General features: G+C 32.7%; 2 protein-coding genes and 1 pseudogene across 2 annotated transcripts; 1 reads left to right on the top strand and 2 right to left on the bottom strand.

Annotated features, from left to right (window-relative positions):
- Positions 1-2,580: 2,580 nt before the first annotated feature.
- On the top strand, positions 2,581-6,926 carry LOC115967447 (annotated as a pseudogene).
- An 862-nt stretch (positions 6,927-7,788) lies between these two features.
- Positions 7,789-9,163, bottom strand: LOC115967554. The gene has a single exon (XM_031086676.1). The coding sequence runs from the start codon at positions 8,989-8,991 to the stop codon at positions 8,029-8,031; it is 963 nt and encodes a 320-aa protein (XP_030942536.1). The 5' UTR covers positions 8,992-9,163; the 3' UTR covers positions 7,789-8,028.
- Positions 9,164-15,164: 6,001 nt separating this feature from the next.
- LOC115967458 (pentatricopeptide repeat-containing protein At2g21090-like) lies at positions 15,165-17,457 on the bottom strand. The gene has a single exon (XM_031086557.1). It carries the CDS (start codon positions 17,294-17,296, stop codon positions 15,443-15,445), a length of 1,854 nt encoding a protein of 617 aa, XP_030942417.1. The 5' UTR covers positions 17,297-17,457; the 3' UTR covers positions 15,165-15,442.
- Between the last annotated feature and the right edge of the window lie 7,746 nt (positions 17,458-25,203).

Raw genomic sequence — 25,203 nt, 5'->3', positions numbered from 1 at the left:
TTAGACCTCAGTTGCAGCCAAACCAAATGTCTTTGGCCACAGTGCAGTGGAAGAATAAATGAACAGGGGTTTCCTTGGCTTCATTGCATAGCACACATGTAGAGTTAGTGATTCCCAATCGTTGTTCCAGGTTATCTTTAGTTTATAGCAGCTCAAAACCAATTCCCCATAACAGCATCTTCACCCTTTCTTGGATTATGAGCTTCCAGAGGGGTTGCCAATTCACAGGATTAGCTGCATTAGTAGCCTGATCTTGATTCCCTCTGTATGCAGACTTTATAGAGAAGCAGCCTCTAGGACCTTTTATCCACATCAACTTGTCCTGAGTAGGACTAATAGGAATTGAGATTCTCTTGATGGCTTCAATGGACTCTATCCAGTAACTTACTGTAAATCCAGTTTTGATTAATGGGGCTAACTAGGCTTGACACCATCAATGAATGGAACTTGGGCAATGGAATCATCCGTTACTTTTTACTTATAAATTTCCATTTGTGAGTAAAAATCTTTGTTAAAGACAAACCCAGAAACACATGCTTTTAGGGTGCTCAAATTTATTGGAAAATTTGTCTTTTTCTTTGAGAGAACTGTGTTTGTGTTTCTGTATATTTTTTCTTTGGTTGTGTTTTTATAAGGCATAGAAAATTTTTATTTTTCTTTTTTAAGAGGTTACCCTGTTTCTGCATTTCACTTATTCTCTCTTTGTGACTTTGAAACAAACGTAATTGTAGAAATTCAATGTCTTAAAGTGATTTTTTTAATTTTAAATGAGAAAACTTATCATTGCCCAAACTATTTGCAACATTTTTTCCACATCAAGCTGCCTATCAGTCATGACAAAGGAACACAGCAACTATACTGCTAACAAGAATCAAACACAGAGCTAGGAAACCTCCATAAGCAACAAAGAGCCTCTATTCAAAATAGTTTGCATTTAGTTATGTTTTTGTTACTTCATATGCTACGTGTGAAACTCTGGAGCTTATTAATATGAGTGGGATTATCAAATGCACTCTGAATCTGTCTACCTGTGTGTTTGCTGAGAATGTTAAGTGTTGGCAAATTCCAAGCGACAAGTCATGTGTCAAAAGGGTTGTATTTAATATTATAAAGTTACGCAAGAGTCTATGTAAGGAATTGCTTGAAGACATTGGAGAATGGAAGGTTTGGTTGAGTGAAATCAAGACTCACTTGAGCGATCTTTAATGTTGGTCACAATCCTCAAGAAGGACAAATAAATGAGAAGGATGGTTTGTAGATGAGTATGAACTTCAGTGTGAAGTGATTGGGTTCACTCCTTCTAATGGAAGGGATTCATATTTTGATAGCTTGACTTAGCTTCCTGAGACTCTTCCTTGACCCTTACATTTTAGAGATAGTGGGTCATATTCTGAATGAAGAAGTGACATTGGTTTTTTGTTTAGAGGTGGTAAGGGTATATTAGGGAATTCATGTACTATGTTATGGTTTCTTGGGGGCAATATAAATACATTGTAAACCTCAATTTTTCATAAAGTGAAAGTCTCAGCCACTTGCTTCCATGGATGTAAGAACACTGCTGAACCACTTTAATCTCTATGTTGATTTTTCTCTAAGTTCTCTCTATTTTCACTACCATTGCTCAAATATGGAATTCTCAACATTTGAGTGAGACTCTGGTATAAGGAATCCTAACTCTACAAGAAGTCTGATTGAAGCCAAAACTTTAATCTACCTTTCTATATATTTCTTGATTCATGACTTTCAAGACGGAAGAATGGCTGCTATACCTATAGAATCAAAGAATTCCAAGAGAGCCTTCTTTCATTGAACCAAAACAGATAATCCTTTCCCATGATTTTACTACCTTGAGCCAAAATTAATTTTCCTTGAAATCGTGGAGTTTGCTCCTTGACAATGAGTTCACTGTTGTTGCCTTCTGAAGAGACTTTGGATGTGTTTGTTTGAGTAGGAAGTTCTGTAGAAGGATTCTAGAGTTCTAGGGCCACTATGGTAGAAGGCGAATAGGTTGTTAGCTGAGATTGCTTAGAGAGTCTAGTTACAAACGTCTTGTAAGTCTTTACTGTTGTAACCATTTCTTCAATAGTGAATTTCCTATAGGATTAGGTACCCCTAAAATGGTTTTTCCTTTGAGGAGTTCATCAAAGATTTTCCACTTCATCACCAAATATGTCTGTGCTTATTATTGCTTTTAGATTTTGGTGATATTTACTGTGGTTGTGCTATCTAACAAGTTGTTAACTTTAAACCTAATCAGAAATTTAGTCATAGTTAATCTATTAATCTCCTACTTAAGTCATTGGGGTCTAAATCAGAATTTTTCATTAAGGACCATGTTTTGTAAGTAACCAAAATGCAAAGTCTTTGTCTTTATGATAACATGTTATGTAGGTGACCATAAAAATAAAGTTCAACTCATTTTTCCCAATTAGTAAAACTTCTAAACTTAGTTTTGAAGTACCTGTAGGCTGCTAAGTGCTAACTAACATTGAAAGGCAATTGTTATGTGCTATGCAATTGCATTAAGTGGTGAAATTTTCTTGGAAATATCAAATGTGGAATTCATTGTTTTCAGGAAATTCCATGATGCCTCTTTTTTTGGATAAATTTCAGTTTCCTTGTTTTTTGATATCACAGTGAGTGAGCCCTTCATTAATGAAATTTTTATTTGTGAAGTCTATTCAATGTTGGGTAGAAATTTTCATGTGATTAATTTATGTGAATTCAATTTGCTAGGTGGATTCCTGATGGGCAGCTTTGCCCTACGGTGCCCAACAGATCCAATTATATCCATTGGATTGAAGATCTTCTTGCATCGGACATCATTCCAAAAACTAACACCAGTGGAGGTAATGTGAGGGGTTTTGATATAGGAACTGGAGCCAACTGCATTTACCCACTTCTTGGTGCATCTCTTCTCGGGTGGAGTTTTGTTGGGTCAGGTAGCTCTTCAGTTTTGTAGTTATTGTTAATCAATTTTGGTATTGACAATTTGTTTTATGTCCCATACGGAGTCTAGTAGTAGTTTGATTTTGCTGTATCTTGGTTGCAGATGTCACTGAAATTGCACTAGAGTGGGCTGAGCAAAATGTTAAAAATAATCCACATATTTCACAACTTATTGAAATAAGAAAGGTTAAAAGCTGTGAAGATGGTCCTTCAATGGAAAAGTCACATGATGGTGAGTCAGTCTCTTGTGAGAGCAAAATAGAGTTGAGTGCGTGTGTAGTTAGGGAAGATGTGCATCTTCTGCCCTCAGCTTCATTTGATCTGCATTCTGATGCAAACAAGAGGTATAATGGGCCACCTGTACTTCTTGATGTGATCAGGGATGGTGAGAAGTTTGACTTTTGCATGTGTAATCCTCCATTTTTTGAAACCATGGAGGAAGCAGGACTGAATCCAAAAACTTCCTGTGGTGGGACTCCAGAGGAGATGATTTGTCCAGGTGGAGAAAAAGCTTTTATTACTCGTATTATTGAAGATAGTGCTGTTTTGAAACAGTCTTTTCGGTATTATCTTTGTCTGATTAAACTGTTTGTATTAATTAGCCCCATGTCAATGTAGACTCTCTTTTGAAAATTCAGTTTTCTCTTGTAGGTGGTACACTTCAATGGTTGGGAGAAAATCGAACGTGAAATCCCTAACTGCAAAGCTTTGGGAGGTTGGAGTCACCATAGTAAAGACTACAGAATTTGTCCAAGGCCAAACATGTAGATGGGGGCTCGCTTGGTCTTTTGTCCCCCCTGTGAGGAAGATAGTATCACTACATGTGGCTGAGAAGAATGTCATGTCTTTCATGCTTGAGGTCTGGATATCTATATCTTTGTCTAAATAGTGTCCTGATTTTCCCAGTGTCAAAAAATTTATTTTGCTGGATTTAGTAAAATTTCTGCAGGGGTGAATTCCAGATCACATGGCCTATTTACTTAGAAGGCATTCGTTGGTTTTGCTGCTTTTGATGATCTGGCACCTTCAAAATCAGATCCCCCCTCCCCTTTTTCTCTATTTGGTACATAGAATTTTCTAAGAACTGAATGCACCTGGGAGAGAAGCTCCTGTTGCATCATTGAATAAAATTTGAGGAAGACCCTTGGCCCTAGGAGTTCCATTGAACACCATATAAGTTTGCTACTAATGTTTATGCCTAAGAATGTTGTCCCAAAATCCAAACATTTTCTGTATCATTAATTGGCTCCTCAGACATGTAGAACAGCTTATCTTCTTTCTCAATTAGTATAAAGATAGGGATCATCTAGTCACTTTATGGGTAAGTGGAAAAGAAAGATGCCTGTACTAATTCTACATTTATGCTCATCCAAGCAATAGGGTCAAAAAAGTAACAAGCCTTTAAGCCTTTAAGCCAAGTTATGCATTAGCAGACTTGTATTATATGTACTATATATTCGTACATTATTATCTTGGCATATGAGGTTTTATAATATGCATTAGTTTATATCTAGATGCTCCTATCATGTATTACCCATTTCTCCCTGATGTTACATCTTGTACTGTGTTGTTTTCAATTTCGTAGGGTCTTCAACGCCAATTCAGTGCCATTCATATATTGCAATCAGTTGAATCCAGTTGAATCCTTGTTCCGTAGTAGTGGGGCAGCCTGTAAATTGAATACCTCCTCATTTACAGTTGACGTAAGTTTTATCACCGTTGGTCTATTTTTGCATCTGATATAATTTGCATGTGATATCACTGTGTGCTTACATTCTGCACAATTTCATTTTAATAGATCACTGCATCAAATGATCATTGTGATGCAATCCTGAAGAATGAGTTACAACCTCTTGATGAAGTTAGCAGTTGTCAACATGTGCAAGAGACATTGAATGGTTCAAGTTGTTTGCTCCATCCTTCAAATAATTTATGTATTCGCATTTCGGTATGCTTACCTCCTTTCTTGGCTTGGTTATTGAGTTTGGTAGTTGGAACTTGCAACTTATATTGAAATTGTACTACCCATCATAACAGGTTTTTCAGCAAATCCCGGGGACACTTCTGGTGAAAGGATCATTACAGCAAAGAGATAACCCAATCCCAGGTTCTTTTCTTTCCAACGTTAATATTTATTAAATTTTAATTTTAATTTGGGTTAAATGCAAAAAGCTTAAAACAACCCCTGAACTTTGGTTCAGAATCAATCTGACCCCCTCTTATTTTCTAATTTGAAATTAGACTTTAGAAGCCCCTGAACTTTGAGAAGTACACAATTGTTTTTGTTTTTGATTTTGTTGTTGTTGTTGTTGTGCTTGTGCGTGTGTGTGTGTTTTTTTAATGTGGAAAAAATTGAAGTAGAAATCTTTAATTAAATATAAATTTGAACAGATTTTGTATTAAAATATATTCTAAAATGAAGCTTTTAATAAAAAAGAGGATTCGGGAGATGAAAATTTAAACACCTGAATGATCAGTCTGAGTATTTTTCAACAGTTCCAGGGCTTCTAATTTCAAATTTGAAGATCAGGCCTGGGTTAGTTTGAGTTTGACCCGAAGTTCTGAGGGTGTTCTTGCATTTTACCCTTTTTATTTTTATCTCAAAGAAGCTCTTTTTGTGGCATTCTAATCCTTTTTTACAGTCTTCCAAATTAAAATTAAAATAAAAGTAAAATCTGGGAATAGAGTTTCAACCTAGCTATACACAAAATATTCTTGTTTTACCAATGTCTTTGTGTATATAAATCTTTTCTGTTGATCATGCTCTATTTGGACTATTTCTTATGTTCAATACTTCAATCATCTTCTCTCGCTTCCTTCTCACATTGACAGCCTTCACTCTTTTTCGTCTTGCCCTCACCTTTTGATGCCCTAATCTTGTGCTCTTAGCACTATCTGATAGGTAACTATCAGTCTTTTGCCAAAGTTCTTTGAAACAATTAGCATCTCCTTCTCCCATAAACAAGGGTAAGAAAGAGAGGTAATTGGTTCATTCCCATATGGGCTGTGAGTTTTATATGCCTATCAAAAGAAAAGGCAGTTATTGCCTATTGGTCTTTCTTGGACACCAGCAACTTCAAAACCTTTTTTCCTTACAATATGCTACCACATCTCCTGAAAGACCAACAGCTGTGTCTTACTATACTTTTTTCCTTTTTATTTGTTAGTGTCTCCTGGCCATGAGTCTTTTCTTCTTTTTCTTTTTTTTGTTAAATAAAATAACTTTATTCAGCAAGATGGAATGAGACTTCTCCACCGTTGCTTCATTCTAATTCACTCTGTAGTTTGTGACTTGTCTTGTACTAATATTAGTTAGTTCTTCCAAGAATCTTTTAACTTAACTGGCACCTCACCAATAGAGACATCTAGTGTTCAAATCCTCTTACCCCCAACCATCAATGTATCAAAAATAGTAATTAGTTCTAGATCATCCCTTGAATATTTATGACCCATCAATTTCATCATCCTAAATATGTTTACTTTTAATCTTGCCAATTATTACATCTTTCAAGTAAAAGGGAGATTGCATTAATTGAAGACTGAAGTGACTCAAAGAGTAGCTTAGCGGGCTCTCTAAAATTATTGACAACATGATGTGCTACCTGTTGTTATCCAATCTTGAGCGTTGATCTGCATAGCTTACATCACTAATCTGATTTGCTTTTCAAGCTAATTTGTGGAATAATTTTATTAAGTTGTGGTTTATGTTCTTTGCAGGAGCATTCTCATCAATATTTCAAAAATTAGAGGAAGTTTTGAGATATAAATTTTGTAGATAAAAGGCCACCATAGAGTTTTGCCAGTTTGAAGAGGTTGCTGAAAAAATTGATTGATCTCAAGCTGAAGGCTGTTGAGCAGCAATTATTCTTTGTTGTACATTCTTTCATTTTCCCTTTACTTGTTTGTCTTCTTTTCCATTGCCATGTTTGGACTTTGGAGCTATAACTTTAATTGATAAATTATCCTTTTTCATGTTCCTTTCCTTTCCCGTCTAATGGTAATCTGCATCTAAACAAAATGGTTAGTGTACCTACTTGTTTTTTTATGCACATATTAAGCTATCATTACCAACACCATTTCACGCTTTGAGATATAATTGGTTTATCATTATCCAGAACAAGACTTTTGTCATGCTGAACTTGCTTGTGGTAACTGGTAATCAAAGTTCTTAAATAACTGATAAAAATGTCTCTGTCAATAAAAGTTATTCTTTTTGATGGATCAAGCCAACAGGTTCTAGTGCAATGAACCTTCAAGGTTAGGAAGGAAAATATGATTAATGGTTATAATAATTTTTAAGTTCCTTGAGAAGAGATTATTCTGTAAACTCAGTGTATTACACCCTAACATAAAAATAAATTTTATGTTTGAGATATATGTATACCCAGTGTACAAAATAATTTTATGGAAGGATTAATGGGTTGGATGGTAATTATCGTTGCTAGTAACATGTAACAAACTTATCGTAACTTGGGGCCAAATACGTTACATAATTTGATCTAAAATAAGCAAAATGTAGCCTACATATAGCCAATATTGGGGTGGCTTTCTACGTTTTTTAGATATGGCAAATAAAAGTGAACCCTTGTTGTGTATATAAACATGGAGGCTGTCAATCTTTTTCATTTCAAAACCCTCCAATTTACAACTTGCTTACTGATCCAGTTATAGAAGCAGTCTATTTTCATAGCATTCTATATTACTAACAGATAATATTCACTATGCATGCACATATGCTCAGATAATTAGAAGTTTAAAAATATGTACTTCCCATGCAGCTTAAGGGGAAGGAGGACTTTGTTGAAGCAAGAACACACACAACATTGTAGTGAAAAGGGAAAACCAAAACCAGAAAGGAGAACTTCTTGCTTATCCAGAAGATTATGTAAACCAAAAGCAACTCGTCCCCAATATACAACTAATTAACCAAGCCCATTATACATCATATATTACATAAAAAACAAACACAGTATTAAATGTACAAACAAACAAATAACATAGCAGATACCATTGATAATAAACTAACAAATTTCATGGATGCAGAAAATTATAGTATGCAAGGAGATTATGAAACATGTATCAAATTTGGGCTTTCCCTTCAATCCTTGCATGAGTAACCCCAACACAAGCATCAACAAAATCCTCATCAATGAAATCAGTGGAGTAGATCTGCAACCTATCACCAAAACCCCTAGAGAAACACTGAGTGATAAACAACCTTGAATACTTGTGAATCCTTCTAGTCACAGGCTTAACACAAACAATTGGGTTATCAGCCTGTGGTGTGGCAGTGTTTTCCACCCTGTAAAAGAATTTCCTTGATGAAACTGGTGGCTGCTCACTCAAATGCTTCAAATTACTCTCAAACTTTGTTGATGGCAAATCTGTGTCAATCCAATTATCCTTCAAATACCCACCACTCCATAAGGGACTCCCAGGCTTTGGGTGAGCTGATTTCCTTGGCTTCCATACACAAATAACTCTCTTTGGCAATAACTCTGCCACTGTTTTTCCAAACGCATGATCATCCTGATGAATCAGAAACTCTCCAAGCTGATCCTCTAAGTACTTATCAAAGTCAACAGGGTCTTCATGACCAAACTCAGTCCTAATCTCCAAGATTATAATCTCTGACTTTGTCTCAGACAAAAACTTCTTCATATCATTGATGACAACATCAATACTATAGGTTTTAAGGATTCCATGACACACACGACGATCCTCTTGAACCCTGACATCAAGAACCCTTGTACCCCTCACAAGTTGACGATAGATAGACAAGTTTTGACATTGTGCAAAAGGTCGAGATATGCATGGAATGCCAATCTTGTTTGTAGCTGAATCATGGGTTCCAGGCCATACTATCTGATTCAGCCGAAGCTTTTCTGGGTTGAGCTCAGACATCCAGTTCTTTCTATCTTTTGGCCTGTATTCACACCCCGGAAACTCAGGGCCACAGCTTTCTTGGAGATCACACAGGCATTTCTTCTCAGTTTTGATTGCCTTTCTTTTCTCCGCTTGCTTAGAGATCTGAGAACCCATTAGGAAGAAGAATAAAACCTGTAAGTTTTTCTTCTTCTTCTTCTAGTTTTTGCTTGTGGGGTTTGTTTCTTTTTCTTATTGGTATAGGCTGTAGCTGTACATTGAAAAAAGAATAGGTTTTTGGGTTTTAATAAGAGACATTGTAACGCCAAAAAGTGATGTTTATTATGGTATTTGAGTTGTTGGATTATTAAAAAAAGACAGTGAGAGAGACAGATAGCTTACTTTTCTACTCCACCACCTTGCACCTTCCTCAACATTACCTACAAGATTTTTGGTTTTGTGAATTGTGAAGATGGGACTATCGTATTTTCTTTGGTTAGGTGGGCCGGCTATGATTGCATTATTGGTGGAGAGTTATAATCGATGTTTCTCCTTTGTTTGGTCCACTTGTATGGCTATCCAAATTTATCTGTGTTTTTGTTTTGTTCTTTTGTATCTTTATTGTTTGTGAGAGCTTAATTATTTTTGTTGGTTTATTAGATATCTAGATTTTAAAAATAAATTTTTTAAAAGTTTTTTTTTTTTTAGAAACAATTGTTTAAAAGTTGTATATAAGTTAAATAGATTGAATAAATAAATTAATTTTAGCATACTTCTAAGCGCTATGTAGCTCTGATAGAAAATTTTCAGTATTTTTAATGAAAATATTTAGAATTTAAATCCAATATTATATTATTAAAAAAATTAATTAATTTTAGCATAATGCATCATGGAATAAAGTTTTTATAGAGGGACTATATTTTCAGTTTAAAAAATAAAAGGGACTATATTTAATTTAATTTAATTTATTTGCATGTGTCACATTAGTTATTAATCTTTGCTCTAAAGGCACTAAGAGGTCAAATAATGGCTTCCTTGTATTTCCATAAAAATATCAAAACATGGTTGTCTTGCAGGTCAGTTCTATTGTCAATGACTCAATAATTAGATTTAGACTCATCTATGATCTACCATTGCTATTTTAATTAATAGCTCAAATTATATCATTTTATCTCCCCCAAAAAAAAAGAAGAAGCTCCAATGTGAATACTGTGAGTCATTTTATTTACTGGTTTCAGGTTAGGTCTTTTTCTATCTCTCAAAAAAAAGGGGGTTAGGTCTATTTCTCACTAAATTTTAGTGGTCTCAACAAATATTAATACGCTCTTTTTTTTTTTTCATTTAAGTTTTAAATGTAACTTTGATTCTCAAAAAAAATAAATATAACTTTCTTCTTTGGCTGGGCAAATCATAGAGAGAAGAAAAGACTAGGAAAAAAAATAATCATATAATAAAAGAAGAGGCAAAAAAAAAAAAAACCATTATCGACCAAGAAAATTTTATTTACTAGAAAGCAGTAATTCTTGTAATTAGCTTGTTCCATTTTCAAGGTTGCTACTTTTTTATTCAACGAAAACAAACTTGGATTGTTCTGTTTTTTTAACAACAATTAAGAGGAAGAGAATTTAAACTTAAGTTACCCTATAAGAAAAACTAGACAACACCATCAAGTAATAAGATTCTTTAACACATTTCTAGGTACGAGTACTATTCCCCTCCAACACTTTTTATGTGTTTGATATCATTTATTTTCCTTCAAATTTGGGGTAGTGTGTAATTACCTTTTTCTTTTCTTAAAAGAATGCTAAAATATACTTATACTTTAGAATTTGAGAAAAAAGTGAGATTTTAAAAAGTAGTACGTATAAACGCTAAATGAAAATGCTGAGGACAAACAAACATTGTAATCTCACATAAAAGTGGACTTTAGGTGGATTTATATATTGGTGAAAACTTTTAAGGTAAAACAAATAAAAAATAAAATGATAGTTTTTATTTTTAGGAAGAATTTCATTTAAATTTTCTAAATTTTATAAGGTTTTCTTTTTTAATTTGGAAAAAAAATAAAGGTTATTACCAGCTATAGTTATAGCTCCCATCTAAGATGCGTAGAGTTTTCTTATTAATTTGGAAACGAAGGTTGTAAATTTATGTTACCAATTATAGTTCCCATATATTTTAGTGAATTAAATAGGAAAGTTTTATTTATATTTTGATTGCTTCTCCAGCTAGATAGATGGGCAAAATACGAATAATGTTAGGAATACACCCCTTCCCACATCCAAATATACACTCTATTTGAGTTTCAACTCGTGATTGATGCACAAGTTGACACAACATGCTCAAATTCATGTGGTAAATCACATGAAAGTACTGAAATTTAATCACAAGTTGACACGTAAACATGATATGAATTTAGATTTGAAAATTGAAAAGGTGTTTTTATAGATAGACCAACAAAATACTCTTTTTTTTTTTTTTTTTTTTTTTTTTTTTTTTTTTTTTGTGGCAAAGTATGCCATTATTTGGTAGAAACGGGCATAATATAAAATAATACCGTGAATGCATTGGTTAAAAATGTAAATATTGTTTTATAGGTTTTTATTTATTTTACTAAAATAAAAAAAATTTAACTTTATTAAGTTTAGGGAAAATTTTAGAGGCAGTTAAATCTACACCAACTTTTACAACATATTTAGGTGTTAACTTATGATTGGTGAATAATAATTTTACTTTTCACCAAAGAAATGATCCTTTATGTACTATATTTATTTCTACGTAAGTGATCCATTCTATGAAAGTGATGATATTGCAATCATGTTGTAAAATTGAGGAGTGTGGATATGGGTATGTATTGGTGAGGTTTTCGACCATCTCTGGCCTACATGATACAGGTAGCTTAGTAGGTGCTCAACCACATCGTTAAAGCATGCCCAATTGAAGGAAATTTTCTCTATCATAGCCTTAAACACTAATAAAGTAAACAAAAAAGACAAGTAAATCAAATGAAGCAATAGACAAAAGGATAACAAAAGATGATGAAGATGGTCCCTCCTGCGGAAATAAAATCAAGGGTCAAGATCTACCTATTAATTTAATTGATCAACAAATAAGTTTAGGTGTCAACTTTTCACTATTTTTTCACAACCTCTTGCACAATATATTGTGATTAATGCATAATAAAAATTGTGTCAACGGTGAACACATAGGAAGATAATATTACTCCAATTATAACTTACCACTTTAACATGAGTTCAAGTGATAGTCCAATATTAATGTCACTGGTATTTCCTGTCTTTGCCCACTATCTACCTATAAAACAAACTTATGAAAAAAGATCATAAAAATAAATTTTTTTATTTAAAAAAAAGGGTCATCCCTAACATTGTTCATTCATTAATTATATTCATTTGATCAAGGGACCAACTGTGACATCTAGAGGTAATTTTCACCAAACTCTCACAAAAATAAACAAATCATCCGATGTTAACATTGCCAGTTATGCCAAATTCAAGATTTTTCCAAATTGATACTTGCTACCCAATTAGTGAACACATATACAATCATCAATACAGTTCCCTTCCTGCCAAAGACATAAAGCAAAGCTTCAAGTTATTAATTCTACTGATGTTCTAAAATATGGTCTCAAGCTATTAATTTTATTAAACATCAGCCTACCTTATGGATGAACTGAGTGACAAACCAGAGAAGCCAAAATCATTCACATGATTCGTATGAGCTGGAAGGATTTGATGGTCCTGTAGGATTATCACGTACAAGTGATCATAAAAAGAAAGCCCTTCAACCAAGAAGCTTCATGGCTCCACCATGTGCATGTAATATATAGTTCCAAGGCTCAATAATTCAGGTAATGACAAGTTGTAGTTGCTTTCTAATTACTGATATTGTACAACAAACAAAATAAGGTAAAAGAGCTGATGTGACTTTCATGATCAGAGCTTGAGCCCCAAATTCCCTTACATGATTTCCATAGTAGCTCCTACTGTTTTTCCTCTTTTTTGGTCTTTTCTTATTGCTTTGGGTTCACTTTAACGATAGATAAGAGATGCAGCATCCACTGAATTATATCTCAATTCAACACTATGAAAAAAACAAATTTATAAATTGTCATTTCAAACATACAAACAGCTATATTATATATACTTATAGACAGACGCACACACAAAAAAGAAACAAATAAAAAAGAAAGATTAGGACAGCACTTCATTAAGCTTCTTCTTCTTCTTCTTTTTCTTTTCTTTTTTTTGATGTGTGGGGGCTATGAATGAGTCCTATTACTGATTAGGACTGAGCAACTGGCAGGAAATCTAATAAATTAGTTGATAACCAAAATATTATACACCTATTACTGATTAGGACTGAGCAACTGGCAGGAAATCTAATAAATTAGTTGATAACCAAAATATTATACAAGTATACGCTATAAAGCACTGCAAGAACATGTGATTCTCTTAAGGAGTCAAAACAGGTTATTGACTGGTTTTAATGTATAAAGATACAAAATAATGCTTCTGGTTCAATTTATGGAACATAAACTGTGACACACCCAGACCTCCTCCAGATTTGGTTTTGGATCACTTCATTTAACAGGTTTTCTGAAGAGATCTCACCACCACAGATTGCTTTGAAATTCACTAAATGAAATCAATAATCTCTTTAAAATAATAACAGAAAAATAAGTCTGACTAAAATGATGGGCGAGAAGAGTATTGTATGAGAGTTTTTTTTTTTTTGAGAAACATATGAGAGTTGTTAAAAGAGGTTTGATAACATAAACAATTCACAGCAATAAAATGTATCGATTGTGATTTACAAGTATCGTTGATTTATAAAGTAATAAAAGTAAAACACACAAAACTTGCTTCTTTAAGATCTCTAGGCTTGAAAAAGGGGATAACAGAAGAATAAACAGTCACCAAATATAGTATCGATTATCAAGCCTATAGCTGCTGTATCAATGACTGAATATGTTGAGTTTATCCCACCAAAGGTCCAAAGCCAAGCGCAACTGTTAAACAGGTTGCACAAAAAGCCAACCCCACCCCATCTCAGGCTGGTATTGCAAAATATAATTTTGGGCAAGTTACATCAAGTGGGTCAGCTTGTTTGGGAAGTGTGGGATGTCAATTAATCTACAGTTTCCATTTATCAAACAAATTGCAGAGACATTTTTACAAAGTATCAAGGGTAAATTACAGAAAAAGGCGCAAAGTTTATACCATGTTTCAAATTAGGTTGTTATTCATTTTCGTTATTCTAGGTAGTAACAGATAGGGAAGAGAAAAAGAGGAAAGCATTGATAAAACTGTGTTTCACCTAGGTAACTAGGTTCGATTTTCTAGCAATCATTATCTCACTCTAAGCGAAACTTTCTCTCTCTGCCCTCTCTATTCAGTGTCTACCAAATTGATGTATGAACAAGCCCTAAGTGAAAAACAGAGTTTAATCGATAGCTCCTTGCTTTATTCTGCTCTGTTACTACCAGAATAACATAAATGAATGATAGAGATTGACAAAGGCTTCAGATTGAAATGATTTTCATAAATTTGAGACTTTAATCAACAAAATTTAAAACCTAGGACCTAATATGAAAGATGGTTTAAACTATGGGCCTTTCAAATAATTTCCCAAGTATCAAATTAACTGAGGGTACTTGAACACTTCAATATAATTGCTTTTAAGAAAATTCTAGGGAATTTTATAAAGACAATGTATACCTCTGACATTCAATTAAAAGCATCTAATATCAAATAATGCCAGGACTTTATCCAGAATGCAATTAGCAATGGTTAAACAATTGACTATTTATAATATTGTGTTAAATACAGTATACACAGTTACTCTCACTATTAATCATCATACACAAGTCCAGTTGGAATGGGATTGGTTTGACTGTGCCTCAAACTGAGGCTCAACTTGATTGGATTTTAAGTCCAACCCTATGACCAACAACTTCAGCCCAAACCTGCCGATTCATTGGATAAGGTTGAGGTTGGGCCATATACAGGCTACCCAAATTGCAAACCTAATATGTTTCCTTGCAGAGAATACTTGCAATTTACATGACTATACCCAGTAAGAATAACCAGGAAACGACCCCCCCCCCCTCTTTTTTCTTTCTTTCTTTCCAATTGGACAAAGCATACCCTCCATATGTACAAAAAAGTGGATGCCACCTTAACTGAACTGGAAAGCCTCATAGTCTACATGTGGTTTTAACTTTTAAAGCTATATTATGCTAACCCATTAACATGAAACAATTACCAAAATAGATAATACATACTGCATTTCACACCATAATCAAATGTCAAAAATATGGATTCGTTGAATTCACAAAGCTCTTTATCAGTTTTATTCAAGAATCACTGAGACAAAATAATGATACAAAAGGAAGCAAAATATCTTCCCTGGAGACAACTATCTGATTTTTGGAATAAAATTTCACAAGTATTTCAGTGTGGAGATTCAATTGTATAGAATCTAATCCGGATCGAAGGCCAACTTGTGAAGGGTACAGAAAAATGTTACAAGTTATGGAGTTGACTACAAATATAATTTCCGTTGGTCCCCCTAGAAACCACTCAACAGAGGACAAAATAGATGAAATTTACCTTTCGGCATCAAGTAACAAAGGATCTTCTTCCATCTGTCCAGTTAAATGTTCCAAAACTGAGTATATTACTTCTTTCAGAGGGTGAAATCTATCTGCTACTGTGAAAGCATTCACCTTATTTTCAATTTCTATCCAACTGACGGCACGCTCTTTCCTTACTTGTCTCTCATCCATAAGCTTTCTCACCTTCTCTACCAACTCCCATCTTCCAAGCACAGCATATATACTTGAAAGTAAAACATAGGGAGCAGAGGATTGGGGTTCCAATTCGATGAGGCATTCCGCCGCTTTTCTTCCCAACTCTATATTTCCATGAATTCGACAAACACCAATTAAGGCATTCAAAACTTGATCACCAGGCTTACAAGACATCTTCTCAAGCTGTTTCATCAACTCGTCAAAACATCCAGCTCGGCCCAAGATGTCAACTAAGCATGCATAATGTTCTTGATCAGGAACAATGCCATGGTCACACATCATGGAATTGAAAACCTTAAGCCCTTCTGACACAAGACCTGAATGACTACAGGCATTGAGAATTACAACAAATGTGATCCTATCTGGCTTCAAGCCTGATCTTACCATGTCATTGAACATCTTCATTGCCTCCTCACCATGACCATGCTGCGCTAAGGCAGACATCATTGTATTCCACAACACAACATCTCGCTTATCACCCATAAGATCAAAAACCAATTTGCCAGTTTCCAAACACCCACATTTTGAATACATGTCAATGAGAGAGCTCACAACTATAGTATTAGGCCTAAAATTAGTTCGTAGCAAATACGCATGTAACTGTTTCCCATGCTTGAGTGAAGCTACACTGGCACAAGCACAAAGACAACTACTAAATGTGAATTGATCAGGTCTAACTTGAAGTGTCATCATTTTCGTAAACAATTCAAGCGCTTCATGCCCCAGAGCATTTCTTGTATAGCCAGCAATCAATGCTGTCCATGATACAGGGTTTTTCTCAGGCATTCGATCAAACAATTCACTAGCTGATTCCATATCCCCCCATTTAGCATATCCTGAAACTAGAGTTGTCCAAGCAAGGACATCCCTTACACTCATGTCATCAAAAATTCTCCTTGCATCTCCCATCTCCCCACACTTTGCATAAGCATCAACAACAGAACTAGAAATCACCACATTTGACAAAAACCCAGCAACCAAAACCTGCCCATGAACCTGCCTAGCAAGCTCTAATTCCTTTAACTTCACACAAACCGTCAAAACACCAGCAAAACTAAACTCATTATACCCAATAGACAGTCTCCTAAGCTCCCTATAAAACCTCAAAGCCTCATCAGAATGCCCACTCTTTGCATAAGCAATAACCATAGTGTTCCACGACACAACATCCTTCTCGGGCATTTTATCAAACAACTTCTTAGCTGGCTTAATCATCCCCATTTTAGCATACCCAGAAAGCATATTGTTCCAGCTGTACAAATTCCTCACAGACATTTTATCAAACACCTTGCGTGCTTCAACTTCGTCGCCACATTTGAAGTAAGTACCTATCAATTGGTTCGATAAAAACGTAGTGGGGTGCTTTAGACCCGTGAGCTTCAAATGGAGATGAACCCATTTGGCTTCTCTAAGAGACCTGGCGTTTGCGCACTGTTGCAAGAGATAGTTGAGAGAATTCAAAGGCAAGCGGAGGCCTTTGCGAGCTAAGAGCTCGAGAGAAGAAATGGCTTGGGAGAGGTGACCTTGGGAAGCGAGGTTGAAGATTGATTGGACAATGCAAGGTTGGGTTGAGAATGAGCGTTTGTTGCTGGGTCTGGAGCGAAACGTTTCGTGAATGAGTCTGAGAGTTGGGGAAGAGAGAGAGGGCATTGCATAAACGACTTCATCTATGTTGGGGGTTTAGAGGTCCGCTCCGCCGAGCAGCATAGCCGCCTGTGATCAATGACACCACTTTGTGGGCCTTTTTCGATGGGCTAATCCCCATTAAAACTTGAAGCTTAACAAAAATTGCAAGTTCAAGAATCTAAATTAAATAAAATTAAAATTAAAAAGATATGTATCTAAATTCCCTCCTATATCATTAAAAGGATGAAAAAATATAAAGTTGGAAAAAAAAAGTTCAAAGTCTATGATTTGAGGCCCATTTAATGGGTTTGAGTTAGCTCTTCTTGTTTGGGTTCCAGTTAACTTTTTTTTTTTTTTTTTTTTTTTAAAGGAGTTTAGGGGTTTAGGATTTTTATTTATTTATTGAATAGGAGGTTTGGGTACAAATCCCACTTACATTAAAAATAAAATAAAAAAATTGATAGATTGACTAAATTATAAAGACTAATCATTATGAATCGAATACCATGGATTCATTATTAAAAAACACACATGCATACACATTAATGTCTTGACTCGATGATAAAGAGGTGAAAAAATTGTGATCCTTCTTTTTATGTCTTTTTTTGTCACATTCTTTAATCTTACTCTCTTTCTCAAACCTCATATAATATACATATTAAATAATCCAAATTCTAGCCATTGACATTTCATTGAAATTAGACCTTGTTATCACTTTTTTAAAAATTGGACCAGACCCTATACAGGCCTAGTAAAAACAAGAAAAGACGAGGAAAAATCAGCAATCGAATCAATTCTAGTTCTTCAACTGTTTTGATTTTTAAAACCATGCATTTTACATATAATCAAATAAATTTATCTAAATTTGAATATTCATTATTATGGATTCATATTTTGTCTAGATTATAATTAAAAAAACACACACACACATTAATATCTTGACCTAATGATAGGTAGGGGAAAAAAAAAACATTCTTACTTACGCCCTCTTTCATGAATATGATATAATAAAAATATTAGATAATCCAAATTATAAATATTAAAATTTCGTCAAAATGAGACCTTGTTATGTATGTTTAAATAGATTTTCCATACTTTGAATATTCATTATTATATCCTGTATTGGTTAAATATCAATATAGGGACAATAAATCTCGCATGACCATTGATTATTTGTTAAACAATAGCAAAGTTGTCAATTGTCATTGGATTAAACAATAGCAAAGTTGTCAATTGTTATTGGATTATTTATAGTTCAAAGTTTAGTTACAAAATTAGTTTATAGTTTAAGGCTACAACCTTACTTAATATATTTTTATTGGAGATAAATTTTGACAAATCCACAATTGGATTACATCTTTTTCTTATATCCTCCATACTTACAAAATTTCTTGAAAATTAAAGATCAATATCTATGTCATCAATAAATTGTTTAAATTTCAAATTTATTGTAGTTTAAAATTATGTATAAAATATAAGATTATAGATTATATAGTAAATAATATTCAATTGATACAAAATTTGACATGTATATTAAGAGCATAAAGAATATACAATTCAACGATTAGATTTTTAAAATATGTAGTAATGTTTATTTTATTGAGTAAGGTTATAATATTAGGCTACAACTAATTTTGTAGCTAAATTTTGTCCTTATTTATATCAATTATTTTTTGTTATATAATTGATTTAATTTGATTAGTTGCTTTACAATTTGGAAAGTATTGTTACTCTATTGAAGTTTGTTTCTAATTTTCTATGCATTTAAGGGTAATTTAGGGTTTTGATTTTATTTTATTTTGAGAATCAGGTTTTAATTAAATTACTTGTTAAAAGCTAGCTTTTTCCCCTAATGATTCCAAAGTTGTAACAAGGGAGAAGCGATTTTAACAGTGTAAGAAATCATTACTAAATAATCTAATAGAAGTGCCGATTTTTTTTTTGAAAGATAATTACAACATGTTGTTAACCCCACAGCTCAAACATTTTCCCCCCTAGACCCCCAAGTACTTTGTGTATGGAGAGGTGTCAATTCAGCTATAAGGCCTTTGGCGAAGTGCCAAAATTTTAAATACAAAATACATTTTTTTTTTTTTTTTTGTTGAGAATCAAATACATTGAAATTAAATTGTGTAATTAAGGGGGGAACAGTAATTAAATTTAGGAAAATTAGTACGGGAGTGAAAGAAAAGGAAAAATAAAAGGTAGGTGTGGAGAAATCATTACCTATTAAATTAAATAATCCATAATTACTTGTAGGTGGAATAGATAGTTATAATAATCTTATAATAATTAAGTAGACAAAATATATACATATACACTTTTTATTACTGAATGGTATCAAATGTGAAGAGATAATTTATTATTTTGTGGAATCAGTTGCATGTAATATCCATTTCATACAGGAATGGCCCCCATAACACAAAAGGGTTATACATATACTAGCTCATGAAGATGTTAACACACATATATTATTATTAAGACAATATAATTATGTGGCCTCAATTTTTTATTTTTCAAAAAAAAAAAATGTTTTATCATCATTTAGTTAAAATAAAATAATTCCAATGAGTTGATTTAGTGTTTCTTAAGGCCGCATGAATCTATAAATGCTTTGAGTTTAAGCCTCAATCTAGCATATTGGGGCCACTCCTAATGAATTTCTTTCTATAATTACTTTTTTTTTTTTTTTAGATGTCTTTCTATAATTACTTAGTTAGATATTCGAAGAGCCCCATATATCATTTAGCAAATATATATATAGGGTCCATTTGGATACAACTTATTTTGCTGAAAATTGAAAACTGAAAACATTGTAGCAAAATAATTTTTAAATGTGTGAATAGTGTTGTGGGCCCCATTTTTATTTATTTTTGAATAAAGTGGTTGTGGGTCCCATGAGCAGTAAAATTTGTCTCCTAAAAGCTGAAACGCGTGAAAAAAAAAAAAAAAAAGAAGCAAAATGCAAAACGCCAGACGCAGGATGATTCCTATCCAAATGCTCACTTAGTAGACTCCAATTAATTAAGAGAGTCCATATATCCTTGGGTCTGTTTGGATACTGCTTATTTTGCTAAAAACTGAAAACAATAAAAAAATAATAAAAAAGTTATTGTTTACACTATGATTATTGTTCATATGCCTTGGTGCACTGTTCATGGGTGCACTAGGCGCTGGTCAAAAAAAAAAAAATGCTGAAAACGCAAAAGAGACAAGACGTAGGGAGTATCCAAACGCATACATAGAGTTAAAATAAAATGATGAAATTTAAAATACAAGTTATGATTTTTAGACTAAAATGATAAAAATGCTCTTCAAAATCAAGAGAGTGAAAAAAAAAAAAAAATAGGGATAATGGGGAAAGAGGTTCTCTTTCGAAATTAAATTATCTATAACTATCAATTTATAATATCTACCTAAAACTACATTGCTGCAAGGAGGTAGGTTAGATTTTATTTTTAATGTTTTAGCTTACGATGGATCAAATAAAACTCCTCATAGCATATGTAGGTGTGACGTGAGTATATGTAAACAATAGACATCATCTCAAGTAGTGTTTAATGACGCTTAAATACCTTTTGAATTTCCGACCTTCATTTCAATTAAAAAATATAAGATCTCTTAATAATATATGTTAGGTTAGTGAATACTGAATAATGAATAGTGCTGCTATCACTTTCAATTTTTTTTTTTTTAAATAAAATAAAATAAAATTAAGAGTACTTGGAATATGTTAGTGATAAAATGGCATGTTCAATCTTTATGGGAAAAAAGGAAAAAGACAATAAAATACAGTGTGATTGGAAGGACAATGAAGGAAAAATAAAAATAAATATATAAAAGGAGAATATGTGGAGAAAAGGAAATGCATTGCAAGTTAGTTAATTAAATTAATTATTTTTTGTTGGTATCAATTGATATCAACGATATATACGTAAAACCATGTATTTAATTTTTTTAATATATAATTGTGTGGTTTAAAATTTCACAAATTTTTTTTTACTAATTGCTTACATTGAGAGACTTGACATTCTCTTAAAAAAAAGGCTAGTTAAAAGTAAAAGCAAACTTGATCTAATCAGATGTAACTGAAAATGATTTATTACCAGATAGACTCTGTTTGTTTCGATGTAAAATATTTTTAAATGTAAAATATTTTACATATAAAAAATTTTACTATAAAATATTTGACCATAAAATATTTTCAAGTGTTTAGAACGACAAAACACACGAAAATGCAACCCACCACCAGCCACTCCAAATGAGCAAAAACCACCAATAGCCACCCCAAAATGAGCATAAACCATTAAACCACCCCCAACCACCCCAAAAACCAGATCTAGAAGAGAGGAAAAAGACAACAACCACCTAAAAATCTGACCATTAAACCACAAATTTGAGCACAAACCACAAACAATCCACAATGAGCATTAAACCACAAATCCGATTAAACAACTCCATAACCACCCAAAAGAATGCCAAAAAAAAAAAAAAAAAACCCACGAAATAAAAACCAATTTAAGATCATAGTTTCATTTTATCTTTGCTCGCCACTGTTGCACCTTCTAGACGTTGATGGTAGATCACAACCGTAGCACCTTAGCACCTTAGCACCTTCCTCTGATCGCGACTATCCAGATCATGTAGGAAAGCTTCCTTGACCACCACCGGCATCACAGCTCCCCACCAAGAAGCCTCCTCGTGACTTTCTTTTTCTGTGCGAGATGGGTATGAGAGAAGGGAGATAGATTTGACAATAGGGGTGCCGGCGGAAGCTAGAGTTGTTCGGTGGTGCCTCAGACTTGGAGCCGGAGATTAGTGGGAGAGGGGACCGGAGGTGTCTTGGTTTTTGGAGAGAAATTTGATTTGGGAGAGTTTAAGCATAAAGTGAGTAGGAGTGAAGATGGTGATAAGTATCGGGGTTTGAGGGAGTGAGCAAATGTAAAATGTTTTACCAAAATTTTAAGTGTAAAATATTTTACAAAAATTTGTTTAGGTTGATTTAGTTGACTGGAAATATTTTACTTTTGACTAAATATTTTACTGCAAAACAAACACGGTAAAATTGGAAAATGTTTTCCTGAAAATATTTTACATCAAAACAAACAAAGCGTATATGTTGCGATTTTTATACTATAATATAACAAAACATTTTATGTTTGTTTAAAATTTTAGATAATTGTGATCAATGACTAGTCATGTTTTTAACTTCTTCTAAAAAACTAAAAAAAGACTAGTCATGTAAAGAAGAATCAAGGAATTGGCATTTCATGCACAAAAACTTGTAAATAGGATATGAGTAAAAATATCAGTATATTTTTAACTCCTCACAACAGTCACATTTGCGAGTGAGAGTGAAAATTAAAATGTGTTTATTCGATTTATATCAGATATATTAATTATATGGGAAATGTTAACCATGCCCTTAGGGCATTGATTTATGAGCTATTTTTAGAAACATTTTATTAGAAGAATGATAAAACAATAAATGTTGTTGACAGCTTTTTAAATTTCCCATGAAAGTTGTGTCAAAACTTTCCTATTATAGTTTATTAACAATTACTTTAAAGACATCTGTTAACATGACCCTAATCATATAAGGAAGCTAGGGCTTAATAATGATAATCATAATAGTAGTAAAATAATAAGAGTAGTGTTAGGGGTACCACAAATTTTAAGCATTCAAAGTGACGGGTCATCAATCACAAAGAAGCAGTTTTTAAAATATTCATTTATGAAGTAGTTGAAGGCTTAAAGCCTACTAATTACATTTATTATAAGATCAGTGTGAAAAGTTTATATAGTAAAATTTGTAGTATTTTAACATTTTCAAAATAGTAATAATAATAATTAAATCATCCTCTTGAATCTAGTAGGAGTGATCTAAAATTGGACTTGTGTAATGTAGGGGTTTGATTCCAACTTTTAAGCTAGAGATTGCTCATTCTCAAAAAAAAAAAAAGCTAGAGATTGCTGATACATAATAAGTGGAAGACCTTGGACATCCAATTTTCTTGAAAAGATGAATTACATGTGGCAATGCTGCACCTTGGGGCACACTTTGAACCCCAAAATGATTAGGAAGAACACTGAACACCAATGCATAGTCAAGTAGGCGAGGAAACCTTCAAATGACAAAGTTGCTATAACTTGTTTGTGAAAAATATAAAGGTTATATAGCATCTTTTAGTTGTTTTGTTTCAATAATTTAGGGAACAACTTGTGTTTAGTGGCCAGTTCCATTGGATATGTTGGGATACATATATATGTTTGATATTGAACACATGTCCGCATCGCAACATCACGTGTCTAGTGGAACTGGCCACTAGACACAAGTGCCACCCAATAATTTATGGGTTAATGAGTGCCCTTAGTAGGGCGGCTCCATAAACATGATTAAGGTGTTCAAATGAACACCTGGCCTTGAAAAAAAAATTATATATAATATTTTTAAAATATTTTTTTTGGTCTACCATAAATAAAAAATAAACACCCTAAAATATAGTTACAAAGACTAATAAGTGTAAACACAATTACAAAAATCAATAAGTTGAGTAACAACAAAAATAATGTTGTGGACACAACAAAAATGAAAAAAAAAAAAAAGTTGAGTTAAATTGTTAATAGAGTAAAACTATGGCCACAATAAAAATTAAAGTATTAAGAAAAATTCTTTTTAATAGAGTAATGCACACAACAAAAAATATTGCAACAACAAAAATTAGAGTTGAGTTGAATATTCATTATAAAACTCCATGTATTTATGTGTGTGGTTTTTTTTTTTTTTTTTTTTTTTTTTTTTTTGTGTTGACAATATACTTAAGTTCTCTTTTTATTAGATTTTGTATAATTTAAGTCTTTCAGAGCATTCACATTAACTAGTGCAAAAATTCCTATCTATGTTAGCATAAAAACCTAGTTTATTTATTTATTTTATTTTACATAACTACTTTTCAAAAACGTCAACATTAAATTATTGATTTTACATTACATTTCATTAAAGTATTATTTCATTATCAATTTTTTGCTACTCTCCCAAATCATCTCTGTGTGTATATGAGTAAATAAAGTATTAAAAAACAAATTTGCATGTGAATATTAACTATACATAATTGCACAGTTACTGTAACTATAAATGCATTTTGGACAATAAATACATAAGTTGATTTAGGTGATTTTTTTGTGATTGGCTGTGCAAAATTGGCCCTTATGAAATTTTTACGGACTAATATGATTACTTTTAAATTTTAATGACTACCCTAGAAAATTTTTTTAGAGCTACCATTGCTTAGGACATTTATTAATGAATTATTTTAAAAAACTTTTAATACCACTTTCATGAGAAATATAAAAACTGTAAAAAAAAGTCCATTTTTTTCTCATAAATTTTTTTTTTTAAATATTTCATAAACCAATGCCCTTAGGGCATCCGATAACTTTTTCCATAATTTATTTTTCTAGGATTTTGGAATTTGCAATTGTTGTTAATGCAATCTCGTGACTCAATCCCAAACCGTTGATAAAAATAAAAAATAAAAAATATATATTGTTGTAAATTGTTTGTGATGTTTATGTGTAAATGCAATTGTCATAATTATTAAATTATATGAAGCTGTATGTTGTTGTAAATTGTTTGTGATGATTATGTAAATGCAATTGTCATAATTATATGAAGCGTGATAGAATGGCTCTTGGTGGAATTGGATGGCAAGATAATATAAATTAATAATTAAGCAGTTTCATAGAGATATAGTTGCCATCAGGGAGTTGAATATAGGTTTTGTGGAATTTATCCATCTCAAAGATGATCAAATGCACTAAAAAAAATTATATAAATCAAAAGTCACAAATCTATATCATAGAAGACGAAATGCGTCAGTGTATATATTTTATTTATTGTCAAAATCAAATTCAACATATACTATGTCAAT

This window comes from Quercus lobata, chromosome 11 (assembly GCF_001633185.2).
Source record: "Quercus lobata isolate SW786 chromosome 11, ValleyOak3.0 Primary Assembly, whole genome shotgun sequence".
Classification (NCBI taxonomy): domain Eukaryota; kingdom Viridiplantae; phylum Streptophyta; class Magnoliopsida; order Fagales; family Fagaceae; genus Quercus; species Quercus lobata.
This window is presented reverse-complemented; position numbering and strand designations above follow the sequence as displayed.